The 20,501-nt window shown below is 48.0% G+C and overlaps 1 protein-coding gene across 4 annotated transcripts; it reads left to right on the top strand.

Moving 5' to 3' along the window:
- The first annotated feature begins 1,478 nt into the window (after positions 1-1,478).
- Positions 1,479-20,205, top strand: LOC133357742 (cyclic nucleotide-gated cation channel alpha-4-like). 4 transcript variants are annotated; one of them, XM_061575836.1, is made up of 8 exons: positions 1,479-1,593; positions 3,403-3,519; positions 11,930-12,036; positions 13,349-13,545; positions 14,858-15,295; positions 16,744-17,104; positions 18,247-18,460; positions 18,599-20,205. In XM_061575836.1, exons 1-8 carry the CDS (start codon positions 1,580-1,582, stop codon positions 18,834-18,836), a joined length of 1,686 nt encoding a protein of 561 aa, XP_061431820.1. In that variant the 5' UTR covers positions 1,479-1,579; the 3' UTR covers positions 18,837-20,205. The 4 variants fall into 4 exon arrangements, with proteins under 4 accessions (XP_061431820.1, XP_061431821.1, XP_061431818.1 ...); XM_061575837.1 differs by lacking the exon at positions 1,479-1,593 and adding an exon at positions 2,795-2,813; XM_061575834.1 differs by lacking the exon at positions 1,479-1,593 and having other exon boundaries at positions 2,886-3,519.
- Positions 20,206-20,501: the final 296 nt, after the last annotated feature.

Consider the following 20,501-nt stretch of genomic DNA (forward strand, 5'->3'; position numbering starts at 1 on the left):
TAAACATCCGTTTAGATTATTGGCTGCTATAAAATCCCGTGCGATGATAAGCCAATTCGTTGAGATATAATTGTGGCCAGGTCGCTTCTGAAAAAGAAACTTCTTACTCAGTGGGCTTTACCTGGTAAGATAAAATTATCTTCTTGGTTCTTTCGGTAAAGTCACGTAGAAGGAAAATAATAAAATAATAAAAATACAACATAATAAATTGTATTTTATTATGTTTCATTTTTATTATAATAAATAGCATTTTATTATGTTTTATTTTTATTATTTTATTACTTCCCTGCTACGTGACTTTACCGAACGAACCAGGAAGATGAATCCCTGCAGTCACGAAAGCTTTAAATCGAAAGATAAAATTAGTTTCATTTTATTTCTATAAAGTAAGTACAACTACTCTCTTTCATCAAACCCTATGTATTTATTAACATTATGCATGTTTATAAAGAGTGCAGGCTCGAGTCATGAATTTGATGACTTCAGACTCGACTTGGACTTGCATAACAATGACTTTGTCCCACCTCTGGGACTATTCATCTCCACACGATGAGCTGCATTGCAGAGCTATCATTTGTGGCCAGGTCGCTTCTGAAAAATAATCTCATAGGTCAGTAGACTTTACCTGTTCAAATAAAAATAGTTTAATTGTATTTTAATATTTTTTGTTTTTTTCGGTAAAGTCACGTAGATAGAAAAAATAAAAATAAATAAAATAAAAATAAAAGCTACGACGTATCGATCACAACACAAGCGCTCGCATAATTTATTTTTATTTTAGTTACTTTTATTTTTTTTATCTACGTGACTTTACCGAAAGAACCAAAGAATATTATTTCCTGCAGTCACGAACGTTTTAAGTCAAAATGTATTTGTATATGTTTTAAGTGATTTGTTTACCTTCCCTATCCGTGGCACCGTCGTGTTGTTTTGTATTGTTGTAATGTTCTGACCCCGGACTCCCCGCTGGACATCTGTGGCAACAAATCTCTTTATAGCTCCTCGGATTGTTCCAGTACAAATAATAAAGATACCGATTCTGAAATCCGGAGGTCGTCGGTTCGATTCCATCTCCCGGCGTTGTCAGCGAAACCATGGGGGCGAGTTTCTCAAATGCTCCCTCCCCCTCGTGTCGTCCCTGGCGCCGCCCAGCAGCAGCAGCAGCGTGAGTGTGCGGTGGGGTAAAGCGTGGGTAGCTCGTGCTCCCTCCATGACGCCTGGCCAACGTTGAAGAGGAGGCTAAACAAAGAAGTAACCCCCGGAGAGCGGCTCTCCTTGAGCTGCATTCCACCACCTGCAGTGGCTTGAGGAAACCATTGCAGGGCTGCGTCTTTGCCGAATAAGAGATTGTCTTGGGGCGCGGATAAATGTTTCATCGTCCTGCATTTACACGTACAGTACAAAGAGGACACCATGGTTACATCAACTCAGAAAAACCCCAACGCAGCCCCAGATCCCTTGGGAGCTGCGGTGCGCCCCCCCCCCCTCTCTCCCCGCTGCTCTCACCTGGGCTGAGACCTCTGCCGAGCTGGTAGCACGGGCTGGAGGTACCGGCGCCTGAGCTGCTGCTGCTGCTGCCATGGACGAGGCGAGGTGAGTCTCTTACCTGAAACGACTGCTAACTGGCGGGTAAAGAGGTCTTTATCCCTTTGTGTTCACCCACCCATTTAGTCATCCACCCATTTAGTCATCCACCCATCCACCCATCCAGTCATTCGCCCGTCGAGGTGTTTATGAATCTACCCACTCACCGATCCATCTGCTTCGCCATTGAGGTGGCTGTCCACCAATTTAATGCATCCGTCTACCCACTCATCCATCTATCCATCGATCCAACCACTAATCCATCCGTCCATCTAGACATTTATGTGTCTGTCTTTCCATCAATCCATACACCCATCCATTTATCAATCAATATATATATATATATACCTAGGCACCGATCCAACCACCCATTCTATCATCTGCATGTAATGGTGGTCGTCATCATAATCACGAAGGACTGCCTACGTCGATTAATTTATGCACCCATCGATCCACCCACTAATTAATCCATCTAGCGAAACATCTATCTAAGAGACTAGGCTAATCAGTTTCATCGACAATGCATATATTATCAGAGTATGTTTTTTGTTTGCATTCTGACCAGAAGTTGTGTGATTAATGCAGACATGATTCCTTGTAAAAGGTTTCAGTTTGGTGTTTTAACATCTTAACACCTATTTTGTTGCCAGAAAAAAGGGGAAAACCTATTCTCATATTTTGGTACTGGCAAAGGAGGTCCCATGAACTATCTACCCACCCATCCACTGATCCATCAACACAGCCATTCATCTATCCACCCACACACCCATCCAACCACATATCAATCTATCCATCCACACACCCATCCACCACGAATCAATCCATACATCAAGATATGCATCGATCCACCCACCTACTAATCAATACATCCATCTGGCTATTCATCCATATATCCACTCAACCACCCACTAATCAATACATCCATCTGACTATTCATCCATATATCCACTCAACCACCCACTAATCAATCCATCCATCTGGCTATCCACCCACACACCCATCCACCCACTAATCAATCCATCCATCTGGCTATTCGCCTACCCACCCACCAACCCACCCAGGCATTCATCTATCTGCACCTGTACCGTGTCTGCTGCCAGTGTTGCGCACATCAACGTTGTGTCTTGGTGTTGCATCTCCCCATTCTCCCCGAGTCCCTGAACCCGACATTCACCCCCAGGTGTTCTTCATTATTGATTAAAAGAAACTGTACGATAACGATAATAACGGTAATAACGGTAACAACGATAACGACAATAACGATAACAACGAAAACGACGTTAATGATAGCAATACTCTCTGGTTTCTTCGGTAAATTCACGTAGGTATAAAATAAAATAAAAAATAAAACACACGTTTCGATTGCAACAAAAAAAAATGCTTGTTGTGGTTTTCCCACCTGATGATGATTGCTTGTGTTTCAATCGAAACGTCGTGATTTATTTTTTATTTTATTTCTACCTACGTGACTTTACCGAAAGAACCAAAGAATATGGATTCCTGCAGTCACGAAAGCTTCAAATCTTGAATGATAGCAATGATAGCGATAATAACGATAAAAATAAGAACGATAACAACGATAACGACGATAGCAACGATAACGATAGCAACGATAGCGACAATTACAATAACGATAATAATCATAACGATAATAACTATAACTAAGATAATAATAACAACGATAAGAACGATAACAACGATGAGAACGATACTAACGATCATAACGACGATAATAACGACGATAACTATGACGACGATAACAATAACGATAATTATAATAATGCTCATCACGACGATGACCGAGCGTCGCGTGTGCAGCAGCAAGGCGGCAGGCCGGAGACCCTTCGCCCTCGACCCCACGGGCGACCTCTACAACCGCTGGCAGGTCGTCTCCTGCGCCTTCACGCTCTTCAACTGGTTTACCATCATCTGCAGGTAACGCTCATCGCCGTCATCCAATTCATCGCCGTCATCTTTATCGCCGTCATCTTCATCGCCGTCATCATCATTGTTGTCATCATCGCCGTCACCGTCAACATCATTGTTGTCATCAACATCATCGCTGTCATCATCAACATCATTGTTGTCATCATCAACATCATTGTTGTCATCATCATCATCATTGTTGTCATCATCATCATTGTTGTCATCATCGTCGCCGTCATCATCTTCGCCGTCATCATCAACATCATTGTTGTCATCATCATCATCATTATTGTCATCATCGTCAGCGTCGTCGTCGTCGGCCCTGGTCTATCCGCCATCTCTCATCCCCAGCAGGCAGATGGCTGTTTGCAGTCCGGTGCTGCGTGCGCCGCGCACCTTGCGACGCACAGGGACAGCTGCCGCTGGGGGGGGAGAAGGGGGTCCCTCTTGGCTATGTACAGTATATTGAACTTCTTTCACACCGTACGTAGCCAACCGTGCTAATATTAGGTGCGGGGGAAGGACAACAAACTAAACACACAAAAACAGTTCTAATGAAATAAGTTTGTAAATCTAAATTTCAAAGTGCTTAGCTCCAGTGGTTTCAAGAAAGAGCGTTGCATACGGCCGCAGAAGCGCATCTAAAAACGCCACGCGGTGCCGTGGCCGTGTTTGTTCGATGGTTAGACAAACGCCGCTGCTGCGAGGATGACCAGAGTTCACGTGAAGATGGTTTATGCTCCTTGACGGCATCAGCGAGGTATTGTGGTTCAGTGGTGGCAAGCACTTTGTGTGTAACGAGCACGACCTTATCAAGGTGCAAATGGCGGGATCAATTCCAGAGCGAGGGTGGCTGTCGCTGGAGAACCGCACCGACCCAGTTCGCGCCCCCGCGCTGGTGAGGCAGCTCCCCGCCCTCCCCGGCAGCTTGTGCTCGACGCGGCGCGCCAGCAATTGCGAGTTTGCCGTTTGCCGTTCCCGTTCTCCATCATTCACCGTTACCATTCGCCGTTTACCGTTCACTGTTCGCCGTTGTCTATTCGGAATTCACCGCAGAGCTTCGTGGCTCGAATCCTGCGGTCGCCCCATTGAACACCGCACGTGCACCACGGTATTCACCATTTTACCTAAAAAAAAATGTTGTCTGTGTGTGTGTGGACACACCTTGTGACGCTTTAAACTGACAAACTGCTGGGTTTACGTTTCAACAAACTACACACATACAATGCAATATGCCCCTGGATAGCCCTCGGCAAGGTAAGGTAAAAGTTAAACGGTAAAAAAAACAAGACTACCTTTACCCTACCTTTTACCTTACCACAATACAATCGCTCTACCCTACCTTTTACCCTTTAGCAGGTAAGGTAAAATGTCAAAAGCAACAAGCCTACCTTATACCCTTATCCCATACAAATTACCCGATTACAGGGAAATTACTGGGGTACAACACATGAAAAAGGTTTATATTGATAAATGCTAGGTAGAGCGCTTTATTCATATAGAATACTCTGGAATCGGGCGTTGAGGCTGTCGACGACACCGTCCTCCATAACCTCCTCGTCCCAGTCGTCTTGGTCGATGGCGATCTCATCAACAACCTGATATATTCATCATTGCCATCGTCCTCGGACGAACGACAGGCAATAAGATCCTGCGCCGCTATGGCCCAGTTAGACGGAACCTTCAGGCAGCCGACGCCGACATCCCGACCTCGCTGCCTGGGGCGAGCGCATTGTGTTCTTGAGGTGGGCTTTCCACCCCGACGCGTTCGTGTGGGTGGAAAACCACTTGCGACAGTGCACGCACTGCCGTTTCCCTTGCTGTACATGGGGATCACCCTCCATCCAATCGTGCGTGTGCTCCCACGGGAACGCATGCCGCTGCCTCTTTCGATTGCTGTTCGCAGCAACCCCAAAAATGCCGTTGCTGGCATCCTCGACCTCGTCCTCTAGTACCTCTACCTCAAGAACGTGGACCGTCTCCATCTGGTCCGACATCAATTATCACAATTAAAAATGGAGGCCACGGACTGCGCCACGAAGCCTTTAGCGGTAAACAAGGTACCGTATAATCTTCTTGGTTCTTTCGGTAAAGTCACGTAGAAGGGAGATAATAAAATAATAAAAATAAAACATAATAAAATAATACAATTCTCACGACGTTTTGGCCACAGCACAAGCAGCCGTCCTCACCACTCTCCCATTGACATATTTCGTTGCTTCCTCTTAGTACATTTCACGCGACGGTCAATGGTATAGTGTATAGCAGATTGTATAATAATAAATAGTATAAAAGTGTAATGTTTAATATAATGTATATATAGTATCGTAATTGTATAGTGAATATACAGCAGTGTGATATACAGTAGGGTGGGTAGAATAATACATAGTGTAATATTACAATGTATAGTCTAATGTATAGGGTGGTGTATAGTAATGCAGTATATAATTTAATGTTGGATTTGTCTATGGCAGTATATAGTACGGGGTAGATCCGTGTGATGTAAGGAAAAAGTTTAGCTGGAGGCATATTATATTTTTTGCGACGTAGAATTGTAATGTATGACTTACTGTTAGTAGCTCAGCTTATTGGAGAGTATTTTTAGTATATTGATGATATTGATGTAGTTTATATTTTCGTTTTTTACGTGGTGGTTTAGCTGCTACAGCTCCTTACTATTAAAATTCCTTCCCTTTATTACTGCTAACCCTACCTCCTCCCTTTGTTGCTGCTAATCCTACATAATGCACGGGCATAATATGACTTTGAGACCCTCTCCCCTCCTACGCATTCCACAAGTAGTGACTAATCCCATATCTGCATTTTCCATAAATATGCTAAATTCATCTGTTGATATGCAAATTCCTTTGTCAAGGCGCTCTTCCTCCCCTAAACCACCTTAAATATACGCTGCCAAGCTTGGTGGTGTTCATTCAGACGCTGTCTTTCCAACAGACCTGTTCTTCACCTGAGGACGGCTGCTTGCGTTGTGGCCGAAACGTCGTAAGAATTGTATTATTTTATTATGTTTTATTTTTATTATTTTATTATCTCCCTTCTTCGTGACTTCATCGAAAGAACCAAGAAGATGAATCCCTGCAGTCACGAAAGCTTTAAATCGAAATAAAAGGTACCGTATTTACCGGGTCATTATTCGCGCTACCTTTACCCTACCGGGTAATTCTTCTGAGCTACCTTTACCCTACCCTTTACCTTACACCTTGGCATGTCGAAACCTTTACCCTTTAACCCGGTAAAAAAGGTAATTTACCTTACCTTGCCGAGGCCTACCCCCGGACGAAACATTGATATTTGTTTTTCCCATCCATCAAATGTGAATTAGATAAATTAATATTTTTTTAATGTTATATTACTACGCTGAGGGCGGCGCCAAAGCACGCATCTGCGAATGCTCAGCAAATGCTGACCTGTCGTTGCCCCGAGCAATGCACACGCTATCGGTGGGGACGGGGGTGGGAATTATCATTCGTATTCAAAATGCAACAAAAAAACACAACGCTGAGGTAAATTCTTCAAAGTGTGATGTCGTCTTCTCCCCCCCCCCCCCCAAATGTACGCAGTTGCTACGATAGAGTCGGTAGATACTACTACTATAGTCCGTAAATAATATTACTGTAGTGTGGGCGTGGGGATGGTGGGGGGGGGGGTAGCAGCACAGCCCCAGCCGGCCAAGGTGCCACCTCGGCCAGCTGGGCAAGCTAGGCGAGGCCGGGGGTTCTGCATGGGACTAGGCCTTACCACGGCACTCTGTTAAGTTAGTAGTTAACTGCTAAAGAGACGATAGATACTATTATAGAGTCGGTATATATGACTATAGAGTAGGTAGATACTACTGTAGAATAGGTAGATACTACTGTAGAGTTTGTCGTTACTGCTACTGTAGAGTGGGCGGTGGAGGGGGGTGTAGCAGCCCAGCCCCAGCCTGCCAAGGTGCCACCTCGGCCGGCTGGGCAATCTAGTCGAGGCCGGGGGCTCTGCACAGGACTAGGCCTCAACACGGAACTCTGTTAAGTTAGTAGTTAGCACTATAGAGTCGATATATACTATTGTAGAGTTGGTATATATGACTATAGAGTAGGTAGATACTACTATAGAGTTAGTAGATACTACTACAGTCAGTAGATACTACTACAGTCTGCAGATACTACTATTTAATCTGCAGATACAGCTATAGAGTCAGCAGATACTAATATAGAGTTAGTTACTACTATAGTGAGTGGATACTACGATAGAGTCAGTAGACACTAATATAAATTTTGATTTAAAGCTTTCGTGACTGCAGGGATTCATATTCTTGGTTCTTTTGGTAAAGCCACGTAGAAGGGAAATAATAAAATAATATAAATATAAAACAATAAAATTTTCACGACGTTTCGACTGCAACACAAGCAATCATCAGCAGGTGTGAAATTTTCTTGCTGTGGATTCCACACCTGATGATGATTGGTTGTGTTGCAGTCGAAACGTCGTGAGAATTTTATTGTTGTATATTTTTTATTATTTTATTATTTCCCTTCTATGTGACTTTACCGAAAGAATCAAGAATATAAGATACTAATATAGTCAGTATATTCTGCTGTAGAGTCGGTAGGTACTGCTATAGAGTCAGCAGATACTGCTATAGTCAGCAGATACTACTATAAAGTTAATAGTTACTACTATAATCAGTTGATACTACTTTAGAGTCAATAGATACGACTATAGATTCAGTATATACTACTACAGTCATTAGATACTACTGTAGAGTCAGTATTTACTACTATAGAGTCAGTTGATACTACTATAGAGTCAGCAGATACAACTATTGAGTCAGTAGATACTACTGCAGTCAGTAGATACCTATACATTCAGGAGCTACTACTATAGTCAGTAGATACTACTACGGTCAGTAGATACTACTATAGAGTCAGTAGATACTACTGTAGTGTTAGTAGTTACTATAGTCAGTGAATACGACTATAGATTCAGTAGATACTACTGTAGAGTCAGTAGATACGACTACAGTCAGTAGATACTACTATAGTTAGCATATACTGCTACAGAGTCAGCAGATACTACTATCGAGTTAGTAGTTACTATAGTCAGTGGATACTACTACAGTCATTAGATACTACTGTAGAGTCAATATTTACTACTTTAAAGTTGGTTGATACTACTATAGTCGGCAGATACTACTATAGAGTCAGATACGACTACAGTCAGTAGATACCACTTACGTCAGGAAATACATACTGCTACAATCAGTAGATACTACTATACAGTCAGTAGATACTACTACGGTGAGTAGATACGACTATAGAGTCAGCAGATACTACTATAATTTCAGTAGGTACTACTATAGTCATTAGATACTACTGCATAGTCAATAGTTACTACTATAGAGTCAGTAGATTCTGCTATAGAGTTAGTAGTTACTACTATAGAGTTAGTCGTTACTACTGTAATGTGAGGTTACACTTGGATGATAATGATGGGCTCTCCCGGCCTCAGCCCACAACCAATGGGGAGTCGAGCCAGGGGCGTGGCCCTGATGTAATGGGAAGGTTACACCTGGAGGATGATGATTGGCTCTGCTGGCTTCAGCCCGCAACCAATGGGGAGTTGAGCTAGGGGCGTGGCCCTGGAGCTGTACAGTGGCTTCTGGAAAGTTCCAGGGGTGTGGCTGAGGATTGGCTGCGGGGCATCACGTGGGCCAGGGATTAAAAGGGGCGGAGAAGGACAGCACGTGGTCAGTGTGCGGAGGAACGAAGAGGGAAGCCACGCTGGTGCCGTGGTCCGGAGCCTGCCACGTGGCGGGCCGCGGCAGTCTCTCTCCTCTCTCTCTCCTCTCATGCTGTCTGCCAACAGCGTGAAGGAGCAGTAGAAGTAGAGGAACCGATGTAGTGAGAGCTGTGGACGAAACTTAATAAAGATTTCTGAATTCCCGACGTTGTCTCAACGGGGTTTATTACACTACTATAGAGTCGGTAGATACTACTGTAGAGTCAGTAGGTACTACTACGGTCAATAGTTACTACTACAGTCAGTAGATACTACAGAGCAGAGTAGATACTACTGTACAGTCAGTCGATACAACTACAGAGTCAGCAGGTACTATTATAGATTCAGTAGATACTACTATAGAGTCAATATATATTATTATAGATTCAGTAGATACTATTATAGAGTCAATAGATACTACTATAGAGTCAGTAGATACTACTGTAGAGTCAGATACTACTGTAGTGACTGTGATTGTCACTGTGTGGTGCCGGGTTTATGAAGCCACGGCGGATAATGTGTTGGCATTATGTGTAGCCCACTTACTGGGCGTAGTACCAGCCCTAGTGGGGCTTGGGTGAGCGCTGGTCAGCGCGGAGGCACCACGTACAGTGTGCGGTGCGGGCTCCCGGTGAGGGAGCGAGAGGGAGCGTCAGCCAGCCAGGGTTACGTTGGGGCATGATACGCTGATTGACCTGCTGACACGCGACTGGATGATATTGGAGGGGGACCACCGGTGGACGGGGGCCGCTGGGTGGTCATGTGGTCTAAAAGAGCTCTCGGGGAGCCTTTTGGAAAGAGCTCGAGAGATCTAGAAGATGGGCGGGGTGAGAGGCGGAGCAGCCCCAGCCCAGGCCGATATAACGAGGGCCCCGTGAAGGACTCCGGGTTCTTCGTGTTGCTGTTGATGAAAATCCACGTCGGGTAAAAGGAGCCTTTAGCTACGCGGTCTGGGACCCAGCTTGTGGTCCGGGCCGGGATAGCGAACCGTGTCTAGTTCTGCCGTAGCGTGGCTAGATGAGCATTCAACAGCCAAGTGTAGGTTGTGTTATGTTATGTTGATTTATTGAATAAATAGTTTTGCTCCCAAGACAACGTCTGCGACTCAGTTGGACTCACTACACTACTATAGAGTCACTAGATACTACTCACTCTATTGTATGTAGGGTGTATAGGTATATATGCCTACGTGGGGGTAAAACAAATTTTTGAGGGGGGTGGGCGACAATTTTCGTAAACCTTTAAGATCAACTATTTACCCCCCACTTTCTATAACTTTTTGAACTTTTGCAAGCCTCTTAGAATTTTGTTGACGGACAAATGGACAGACAAACGGCACGCCGGGCTTTCACACTAGCTTAGTATTTGTATCTGTATATGCTATGTTTTTAAGAAAAGTTTTGAAATATATTTCCCCCCCGGGCAATGCCGGGTACTTCCCGCTAGTACACAATACTATGCTTCACGGTGCACTCTGAACATGCCGTGACGCCGTCCGCGTGCTGGCGTCATGGTCCACATTTTGCCAAATTACAAAAATATTACACACCGCGAATTGCTCAATTGGGATTATGCAGCAGAAGTCTCCGCTCCACCCGCTTCCTCAAAACCTTGGCAGGACCTTCCTGAGCGAGGTATTGTGGTGCATTTGTGGCAAGCACTTTGCAAATCTGTCAACCATATTACAGATCAATTCAGACCTTATTGGTCACCCCGTGCCCTTATAAATCTCAACGTTCATCCTACAAAGTCCCGCCAGAAGGGAGAAACACAAACAAATAGACACAACTTATTGCCCGTATTGAAACGGCTGTACGCCGTATGGACCTAAAAACTAAATTTCCCTGTATGAGAATACGGGGCAAACCGTGTGGTTTAACAGGTATGGCTCAGTGTATAGTGAGCGCGACCTTGCAATGTGTTCATTCGACAACCAGAAGCCAATGCAGCTCAGCGAGCACCGGACAATCACGGTCGGATTAAGCAGTGCCCGTCACGACACGCGACAGAGAGTTGTGTACACGCTGCTGCAGCTTGCTAATGTTTTTTGCCAGACGTCTTGTAGAGTATCAATTTGCAATAATCGAGACTTGTCGGTAATAGAGCGCAGCAGGGCAATGGAATTGTGGACGCGAGGTGCGAGGCGTTTTTCGTTGCTGGAGCGTAGTGAGCCAGCGCCGCTCTATGTCGTCTGCTCCCTCCGCTACTCGAGCAGCAAAATGTTTGGCGTGGGGGTCCATGGGGGCCCCCCAAAGCTCTAGCAGTTCGCCGTCAAGGTTCAGCGCGCTAGAGCGACGGCACCGCCAGTGACCGTGCGACCCACGTCCCACGTGTGTGCGTTTGCATGCGTGTCTGTGTGCGTGGTCTGTGTGTGTGTGTGTGGTGTGTGTGTGCGCGGTGCGTGCGTGATGCGAGCGTCGTGTGTGCATGGTGTGTGTGGTGTGTATGTGTGCGTGGTGTGTGTGTGTGCATGGTGTGTGTGTGTGGTGTGTGTGTGTGCATGGTGTGTGTGGTATGTGTGTGTGTGCGTGGTGTGTGTGTGCGTGTGCGTGGTGTGTGTGGTGTGTGTGTGTGCGCGGTGCGTGCGTGATGCGAGCGTCGTGTGTGCGTGGTGTGTGTGGTGTGTGTGTGTGTGCAGAGTGAGCTTCATGGACGTGCAGGTGCAGTTTCTGCCGGTGTGGCTCACCCTGGACTATGTGTCGGACGCTGTCAACCTGGTGGACATGGTGTTCCTGAGCAGGACAGGTGCGCGTAACCCGGGGAGGAGGTCTGAGGAGTCGCGATGTGAAGCAAGTGTTCCGGTCTTCACGTCTCGTGATTTTGACCGTCCCGTTTGCGTTGTTCCTCGTTTGTTCTGTCTCGTTTGTACAGAATTGTTCCTCCACAATCCGCGTGTAATTTGCATGCGTCCTAAATGCTTCACGCCCCCCACACGAGCGGTGAGGCTATCGTGAGAGTGAGAATCAGGCGGGCAGACAGGGAAAGACGAAACATAAAACAAATGGAACCGGATGGAACGAACGGAACAGACAGTTGCATTGAACGAGCAAAACATGGAAGGCACAGACGAACACACTCATTTGCACGGAATACAACCGAACCGTTTTTGCTAAAATTAAATGGCATTTGAATGTTGTAAGCTCCCATGGATCAGTGTGTGTACACGTAATTTACCTGAGGATGTGTTTGCTTCTTCACGTCTGTTCATGCAACGGTCGACATCTCTCCAACGTGCGCCGGGCACCAGAGCGTGGAGTGCGATCTACAACCGCAGTGCGACGACTCCGCTGCAGGGCAGCCACCGCGCGGCATCGTAGCCCCGTGTTGGCGCAGCATCGATGATAAATTTGGCTTCCAGCGAAACGAGAAGTGACAGACGTGTAATATTCTTTTTAAGAAAAATACCGCTAGAAATGTCAGGTCGAGACAGACACAAGGGGAGTGACATAAATATGTTATGGATAGCATCAGGGTACACAGCAAGAACATTAATGAGAATAGTTTGAAGAAAGGCGAAGTTAAATTTTTTGGACGTGCCATGAGAAAGCAAGAGACTGAATGTGAATGCGTTTTGACTGGGAACACAACAAGGCCCAAGAAGGCGGGGAAGACAGAAAATTAAGTTACGTGAACAATTCGGATGATTGGATTCTACTGCGAGGAATAACCAATGCAGAGTTTGTCTGTGAACATCACGCACGGAGTTGAAGTGAAGCAAGACCACGATCCGTGATCACCGACGTCTTTGAGAAAAGACGTGGCTCACAGACGGAAAGATGGACAGCTGACTCAGGGGTCAGAGGTCAGAGCCAGCACCAATGAGATCCTGGGGTCAAGACGGACGGACAGCGGTAACGCATGAACGCTCTTGACGTTAACAGGAGAGTGTTCTCTATAATAGGAGAGTGTTCGTGGGTCCAAACCCATCGCAACCCAGCACCTCCGATTAGCACGGTTGGCTACATACGGTGCGAAAGAAATTAAACATCCATACATCGTACATACACCGTACGTACATACAACAGAAAATCAGCGCGCGGGCCCCCGTGTGCCACAGGCTTCATGGAGTGCGGGCTGCTGGTGACGGACGTGGACCGCATGCGCCAGCACTACGTCCGCTCGTCACGCTTCCGCCTCGACGCGCTGGCGCTCATCCCCACCGACCTCCTGTACGCGTACACGGGCGTGCACTACCCCGTGGTGCGTCTCAACCGCCTGCTGCGCTTCCCTCGCATCTTCGACTGCTTTGATCAGGTCCGGCACGAGCTGCCCCACGTTCACAGGGAGCACCTGTGGTTGGGTTCACGTGGAGGTGGTGGGTAGGTTCATGTGGAAATGGTGGCTTGGTTAATGTGGAGGTGGTGGCTGGGTTAATGGGGAGGTGGTGGCTGGGTTAATGTGGAGTTGGTGGCTGGGTTAATGTGGAGTTGGTGGCTGGGTTCATGTGGTGGTGGTGGCTGGATTAATGTGGAGGTGGTGGTTTGGTTAATGTGGAGGTGGTGGCTGGGTTAATGGGGAGGTGGTGGCTGGGTTAATGTGAAGGTGTGGGCTGGGTTAATGTGGAGTTGGTGGCTGGGTTAATGTGGAGGTGATGGCTGGGTTCATGTGGAGGTGGTAGCTGGGTGGCAGTCATTAGTGACACTTGAGAGCCCGGTTTAATCATGGGTGGCTGAAACCTGAATTAGAATCCAGCATTCTCAAAGGTGCCGGCTCAACGCTTTGACCTCTGAGCCACCCAGTCATCTCGTCAGTTCCTATAATTACAGAACAAAACAGACCCCGTACCACCACTCCCTCTCACCACCCCCAGGACGCGTACCGCGGTGTTGCATTGTGGGTGAAAGTGAGGTGAAGCCGAACTCGAGTCTTCCAGCGTACACGGCGGGTTTACGAGTCCCATGCGCACATTTGTGCTTCCAGACAAACATCGTCGGGCGGCACTTGACCACACCTGGGAAGCTGAAACCGGTCCAGGCTTTGCCTGCCTGACGTTGGTGTGAAAAGTCAAGGGACTGGTTACATATAACCATGCTTATTTACACATGGAAACGGGATGCAGATCTGGTGATATTTACAACACATTTGCTCAGGAAAGGGGGCGTATTAGAGCCCCCTATGGCTTAGGCCAGGGGTGGGGAAGGTCCGGCCCGCGGGCCACAAAAGGCCCGCAAAATCATTTAGTGTGGCCCTGCCAAGGCAACCGCAGGCGGGACTCGAAATTCAATAAATCTTGGAGCAAACCTGGAAAAGCAGCTGCGAATAGCAACATCATCAATACCAGCTAACATCACATGCCTCACCAAAGAGAAGCAGTTCCAGCCATCACATTAGGGGTGAGTTAATTAAATGTTTGACCAAATATAACACACTCATTTTAAAGTTGATAATTTTGTATGGCCCGCGAATGATGTTATAAATATCCAAATGGCCCTTGGCAGAAAAAAGGTTCCCCACCCCTGGTTTAGGCGCTTCTACCATCGGTGACGTGAGCAGGCAATTGCAGGGCTGCACCTTTGATTCGTGTTCACCCCCCATCACCACCACCAACCCAACTGACCGGCCCCAGGTGGAGACACACACCAACTACCCCAAGACATTCCGCATCATCAAGCTGGTGGTGTACATCTACCTGATGGTGCACTGGAACGCCTGCTTCTACTACCTGCTGTCCGCCTACATCGGCTTTGGGCAGGACGGCTGGGTGTACCCGGCCCATGAGACGCCGGGCTTCGGCGGCACAGGCCGCCAGTACATGTTCTGCATCTACTTCTCCACGCTGATCCTGCTCACCATCGGCAACATCCCCAAGGCGGAGCGCGAGGCCGAGTTCCTCTTCGTGGTCGTCGACTTCCTCATCACCATCTTCGTGTTCGCCACCATCCTGGGCAACGTGGCGAGCATCTGCGCCAGCGTAAACGAGGCCGGCGACAAGTTCCTGGCCGAGTTCAACGAGGTCAAGGACTTTGTGCGCTTTCGTGCCATCGGGAAGGACATGGACCGCAAGGTGGGGGCCGGCGGGCAGTGCACGGGCGTGCGCATGTGTCCGTTGAACTTCCTTCAAGCTTGGTTAGATTATTTCCACGTAGTTTTGTGGTAATTAAATTGAAGGTGGAGGGGTCACCAGCCCCTTGCACCCGTCCAGAGCCCCCATTGGCCGCTGTGGTGGCCACAAACACCATGAGGGGAATAGCCAATTGAAATTGGCTATTCCCCCCAATGGCATTGCTCACCACAGCGTTACCGTCCAGCACCACGGAAGAGGTCGGGGCTTGCTTTTCCGGACCAACAATGCATTTCGCTTGGCACAAGTGCCACGATGACGTCACCGCCACTTAGTGCTGAATGGTGGTTGTTGTTGTTTTTTAACTTTCTTCGCACCGCACGTAGCCAACCGCGCTAATTAGAGTTGCGGGGGGAAGGACTACAAACTAAACACGTGAAGCAGTTTTAAACAAATTAATTTGTCAATCTAGATGATATGAATGTACGTAGCTCCCAGTGGCTTCCTAATATCGGAAGGAAGAGCGTTCCAGACGGCCACAGAAGCGCATTTGAAACCGCCAGGCGATGATGCGGTGACCGAAGCTCTCGATGCCGCGTTCGTCAAAATCTCCGTGGCCTTCAAACTGGAAAAAATTTGGGCAGCACATAAATAAAGAGGATAGAGAGAGAGTGGATGAGAGTTGACTTTATTTTCGGCATCGTGCGGTTAATAGCAGCAGCAGGAGCTAGATGTCTGCATGTATGTTTGTTGAACTTTTTTCGCTCCGTACGTAGCCAACCGTGCTAATCGGAGGTGCTGCTGTTGCTGGCACCATGAGAGGGCTTCGACAGAGTTCGTGTCGCTTTGCTCTCCCTCCTCCTCCGAGATGAGAGTTGAATAAGACTGCACTTGACACATGATGCCTGATGATAATTTATTTTAAAAAACGCATTTCCCGATGAGCAAATTTCAATTAGGCGTGCGAATAGTTACCCATCGGTAACCATTGAGTAACAAATACACCCTTCAATGATAAAAACATACGCAAATTATTTGATGACGTTGCTGCCACACTAGCAGTGGTGCACAAACTCAGCTGTGAGTAAGCACGGTGTGGCCGTGAGGACTCGGAATCTTCACAGAGTCCATGCGACGAGACACTCGGAGTGATGGTGCTGCCACAGGAGGTGCTGCCACTTTGACAGCTCCCGATTCTGTACGCGGCCAACAGCAGCGAGTGATGTTACGCCTAAAACATGTCTGAGAGACCTTCACCGATGTCCGCACGGCATTGTTTGACTTTTAACAGCCACCACTGGCAATATTTGGCAGCAGTAGATGGATGGCAGAGACTAACGTGCCTCCTCTGAATTCCCGGCCGCTGCGTGTGACGGTGTTGGTGTGGTACGGGCACCTGCGTCTCAGTAACAAGTCCTCTCCGCTCCGCGCGTGCGTGTACGACGGTGCAGGTGGTGGAGTGGTACGAATATCTGCATCTCAGTAACAAGTCGTTGGGCGAGGAGGACGTCCTCAGGGAACTGCCCGTGACGCTGCGCGCCGCCATCGCCATCAACGTGCACATGCAGACGCTGCAGAAGGTGGAGATCTTCAAGAACTGCGAACTGGGCCTGCTGGAGGAGCTCGTGCTGAAGCTACGACCCAAGCTGTACAGCCCCGGCGACTACGTTTGCCGCAAGGGCGACATCGGCCGGGAGATGTACTTCATTAAGGAGGGCAAGCTGGCGGTGGTGGCCGACGACGGAGTGACGCAGTATGCCGTGCTGGGGGACGGCAGCTACTTCGGGGAGATCAGCATCCTCAAGATACCCGGTGGGTCACTGGCAGAGTCACAGACACTGGCGGGCAGTGGCTCCTCTTACTCGGCATTAAGCGAGAGACGCACGGTAAAGTAATTGTGAGTATTGCTGTGTACACCATGGGACTTGCTCTGTACACCTTGGACTTTCCGTGTAGACCATGAGGCCTGATGGGAATTACATCTAAGAATAAATATTTTATGGTGACCACTTTTTTAATTGGCGTCGGCATAGTGACACTGACGGTGGCTATCGAGGAGCAGGCAAACCCCTGCAATAGTTAAAAGATATCAATTGTGAAATAAATAAATGCATCTTAACTAAAAGTAAAAATTGTAAAATGTTGTTGGCACATTGCACAGCGAGAGAGGTTTAGTTCTCATGAGGAGCGGCAATGATCCGCGTCACCCTGCTGGGCCCAGCAGCCTTTACCACGACATCCTTATCGCCTCGCCGCACTCACCTATTCAACTTTTAAGCTGTTTTTTATTTTACCAGGTAAGGTCCCATTGAGCTATGAAACTCTGTTTTCAGAAGCGACCTGGATACAAATGATAGCTCCACGAAGTGCCTTATCAAGTGAACATTTAAAGCAGCCAAATACTATAAACGTGATGTTGATTCCAAATGTGGATGGAAAAACTGGAGTACCCACAGAAACATCTACGCTACCACAGAGAGAGAGAGAGACACGTACACTCAAAATATCCAGGTGTCAGGGTTGGGATCGAACCCATAACCTCCTGTACACCAGGCGGGGGAGTTAAATCTCGCCACCGTGACTGGGTGGAGTGGTCATGCAGCGGTTAACTGGCAACACTGGTGACGATTAATCTGAGCCGGTCCTGGGCTTCCTCCAGGTCGACTCAGCCTCAAATGAGTACGCGGTGTGATGTATAAACATCGGCGCTAGGGAAATGTTAGGCCAGCGGTGGCCCAAGATCAATCGCTGTTCGAGCAACGTTTGATTGTTCACTTGGTGGCAAATACTGAAGTTGGTCCAGTGCAGTCCCCCTTGATATATTTTTTACTTTCCGTAAAAAAATTCCCGGAACGGCTTTCTGGATTGTTCCGGCCCAAAGCGACGTAGCGATAGCGTGTCGCCGTGACGCTCCCCGCCCTCTCTCCCTGCCCAACGCCGGCGGCGGTAGGCAGCAAGGCCGGGAACCGGCGCACGGCCAACATCCGCAGCATCGGCTACTCGGACCTCTTCCGCCTGTCCAAGGAGGACCTGCAGGAGGTGCTGCGAGAGTTCCCGGCGGCGGGCAACATGCTGGAGGAGAAGGGGAAGCAGATCCTGGCCAAGATGGGCCTCCTGGACACCGAGATGGAGGGAGCACGCGCCGAGCCACAACAGCTGGAGCGCACGGTGACCAGACGGAGCCTCCCACTCTGAAACCCTCCTCTCTCATTCATGCATCTCCCCCCTCCCCCCCCCCCCTATATCTAACCCAGCTGGAGCCTCCCGTGAGCCACGTGACACCGCCCCCGCTGTGCGTGCGTGCAGGTGGAGACGCTGGACGGGGCGGTGCGTGCCCTGCAGACTAAGGTTGCGCGCCTGCTGGCCGAGCACAAGTCCGGCGACAAGAAGATACGCACGCGTCTACGCCGCCTGGAGCGCGTGTTCACCACAGCAGCAGCAGCCGGTGATGACCACAACGATGCGGAGGCCACGGGGAGCGGCGACGCGTGAAGTCCAACCTCATCTCTCTCTCTCTTGTCGTCGTTGTCGTCACCGTCTCTAAGCCACGGCCTGCGTTACCACCTTCTTGGGCGGCCTTCCGCACCCAGCCCGTGTCAGGGGTCCCAGTGGCAGAAGGGCATCCGTGGGGGCCACGCCTGGCCGGTGGTCCAGAGCCTCGCCGCAGAGATTCTCTCCCCCCCCCGCCCTCATTTAGCCCCGTGGTTCTTGTTGACCTGCGGTTCATCACGCAACCCCTGGGGGTGCGAGAGGTCCTTTGCATGGGTGCGAGACATGGCCAGGTTTTTGTAAGAAAGTAAATAATCGAAAACACAAATTAAGCATGGGCACATAATTACAACAACTTTCATTAGACCTCCTTTGCCAGTACCAAAATATAATATGGTTAATGCACACATGATTCCTTGTAAAAAGGTTTCAGTTTTGTTGCCCGAAAAAAGGGGAAAAACCCCTACTATTACAACTACTTTGTGTCAACAAACCCTCCGTGTTGATTAAGATTCTACATTTCTTTAGGAATGAGAACCAAAGCGGGTGCAGGCTGCAGTAGAGGTGAGGAGCCGCTGGTCTAGAGGACTCATCTCCACACGATGAGCTGCTTTGCAGAGCTATCATTTGTGGCCATGTCGCTTCTGAAAAATAATCTCATGGGTCAGTAGAATTTACCTGTTCAAATATCAATGAATGATGTCGTTGTATTTGTATATATTTTAATTTGTTTACCTTTCCTACACTTTGCACTCCTATAATGTTTTCGTAATGTTTGTTGTAACGTTCCGACCCTGTGCCCCTCCTGGACATCTGTGAAAAGAGCTTGATAGCTCATCGGATTCCTCCTGCAGGACAAATAAATATGCTGAGTCTGAAACGCCGCTGAAATTCGTGCACCGAATGAGTTTTACGTAACGGGGCGTTGCAGAGAGAAGAGAGGCAGACGACGCGATTGGTGTCGCTTTCTCATCGCGTCGCTCTCGTGGATCTCGTCGCGCGAGAGACGAATCGTCGACAGGCGACTCGTGAAGCTACAAACAGTCTGCAGGTGGCGCTTCACCACCACCACACACTCGGAGCTCTGTTCACATCGCCGCAACCACCACCGCGACTCTGGTGAAGCAGGAATCGGCTTTACCTTTTAAAGCACCAGAGGTGGGAGGCGTCCGGCCCGCGAAATCATTTGGTGTGGCCCTGCCAAGGCAACCGCAGGCGGGACTCGAAATTCAATCAATCTCGGAGCAAACCTGGACAAGCAGCTGCGAGTAGCAACTTTAAAGCGACAATGGAGGAGGAGGCCAGTTAAACACCACGTAGAAGGCATTCGCCACCAATATTATCCTTGATAAAGGGTTTTTTTGGGTTTTATCTCATAAATATAAATGTGTCGTTAACCCACCACCACCCGACGCAGCCAATCAGTAAGGGGCCGTCCATAAATGACGTCACGCACCTGGGGGGGGGGGGGTCAGACATTTGTGACGATGTGTGACGAGGAGGGGAGGGGTTTGAGAAATGTGACGTCACATCAAAATGCGCAACTTTAAATAAATATAAACAATAGAATTGTTATAACACTCATTTTTATTAATTTTCATTATTAACTATTTTATTATTTAAATTTACTAAGGTCACCTTTTATTTATATCATGAAGGAGCATTTTGCTTCTCCATCGGAGAATGGAGAAGCATACCTTTTATATATTTTTTGAATGAT

Source organism: Lethenteron reissneri, chromosome 59 (assembly GCF_015708825.2).
Source record: "Lethenteron reissneri isolate LAM-NWPU_2019-01 chromosome 59, ASM1570882v1, whole genome shotgun sequence".
Lineage (NCBI taxonomy): Eukaryota > Metazoa > Chordata > Hyperoartia > Petromyzontiformes > Petromyzontidae > Lethenteron > Lethenteron reissneri.

Bases quoted from the DNA above. Each gene is read 5' to 3' on its own strand.
- LOC133357742 (XM_061575834.1), top strand. From the start codon at position 3,113: ATGATAGCAATGATAGCGATAATAACGATAAAAATAAGAACGATAACA. The intron at 13,546-14,857 runs GTCCGGCACGAG...GACCGGCCCCAG, and splicing joins TCTTCGACTGCTTTGATCAG to GTGGAGACACACACCAACTA. The intron at 18,461-18,598 runs GTGACCAGACGG...GCGTGCGTGCAG, and splicing joins CACAACAGCTGGAGCGCACG to GTGGAGACGCTGGACGGGGC.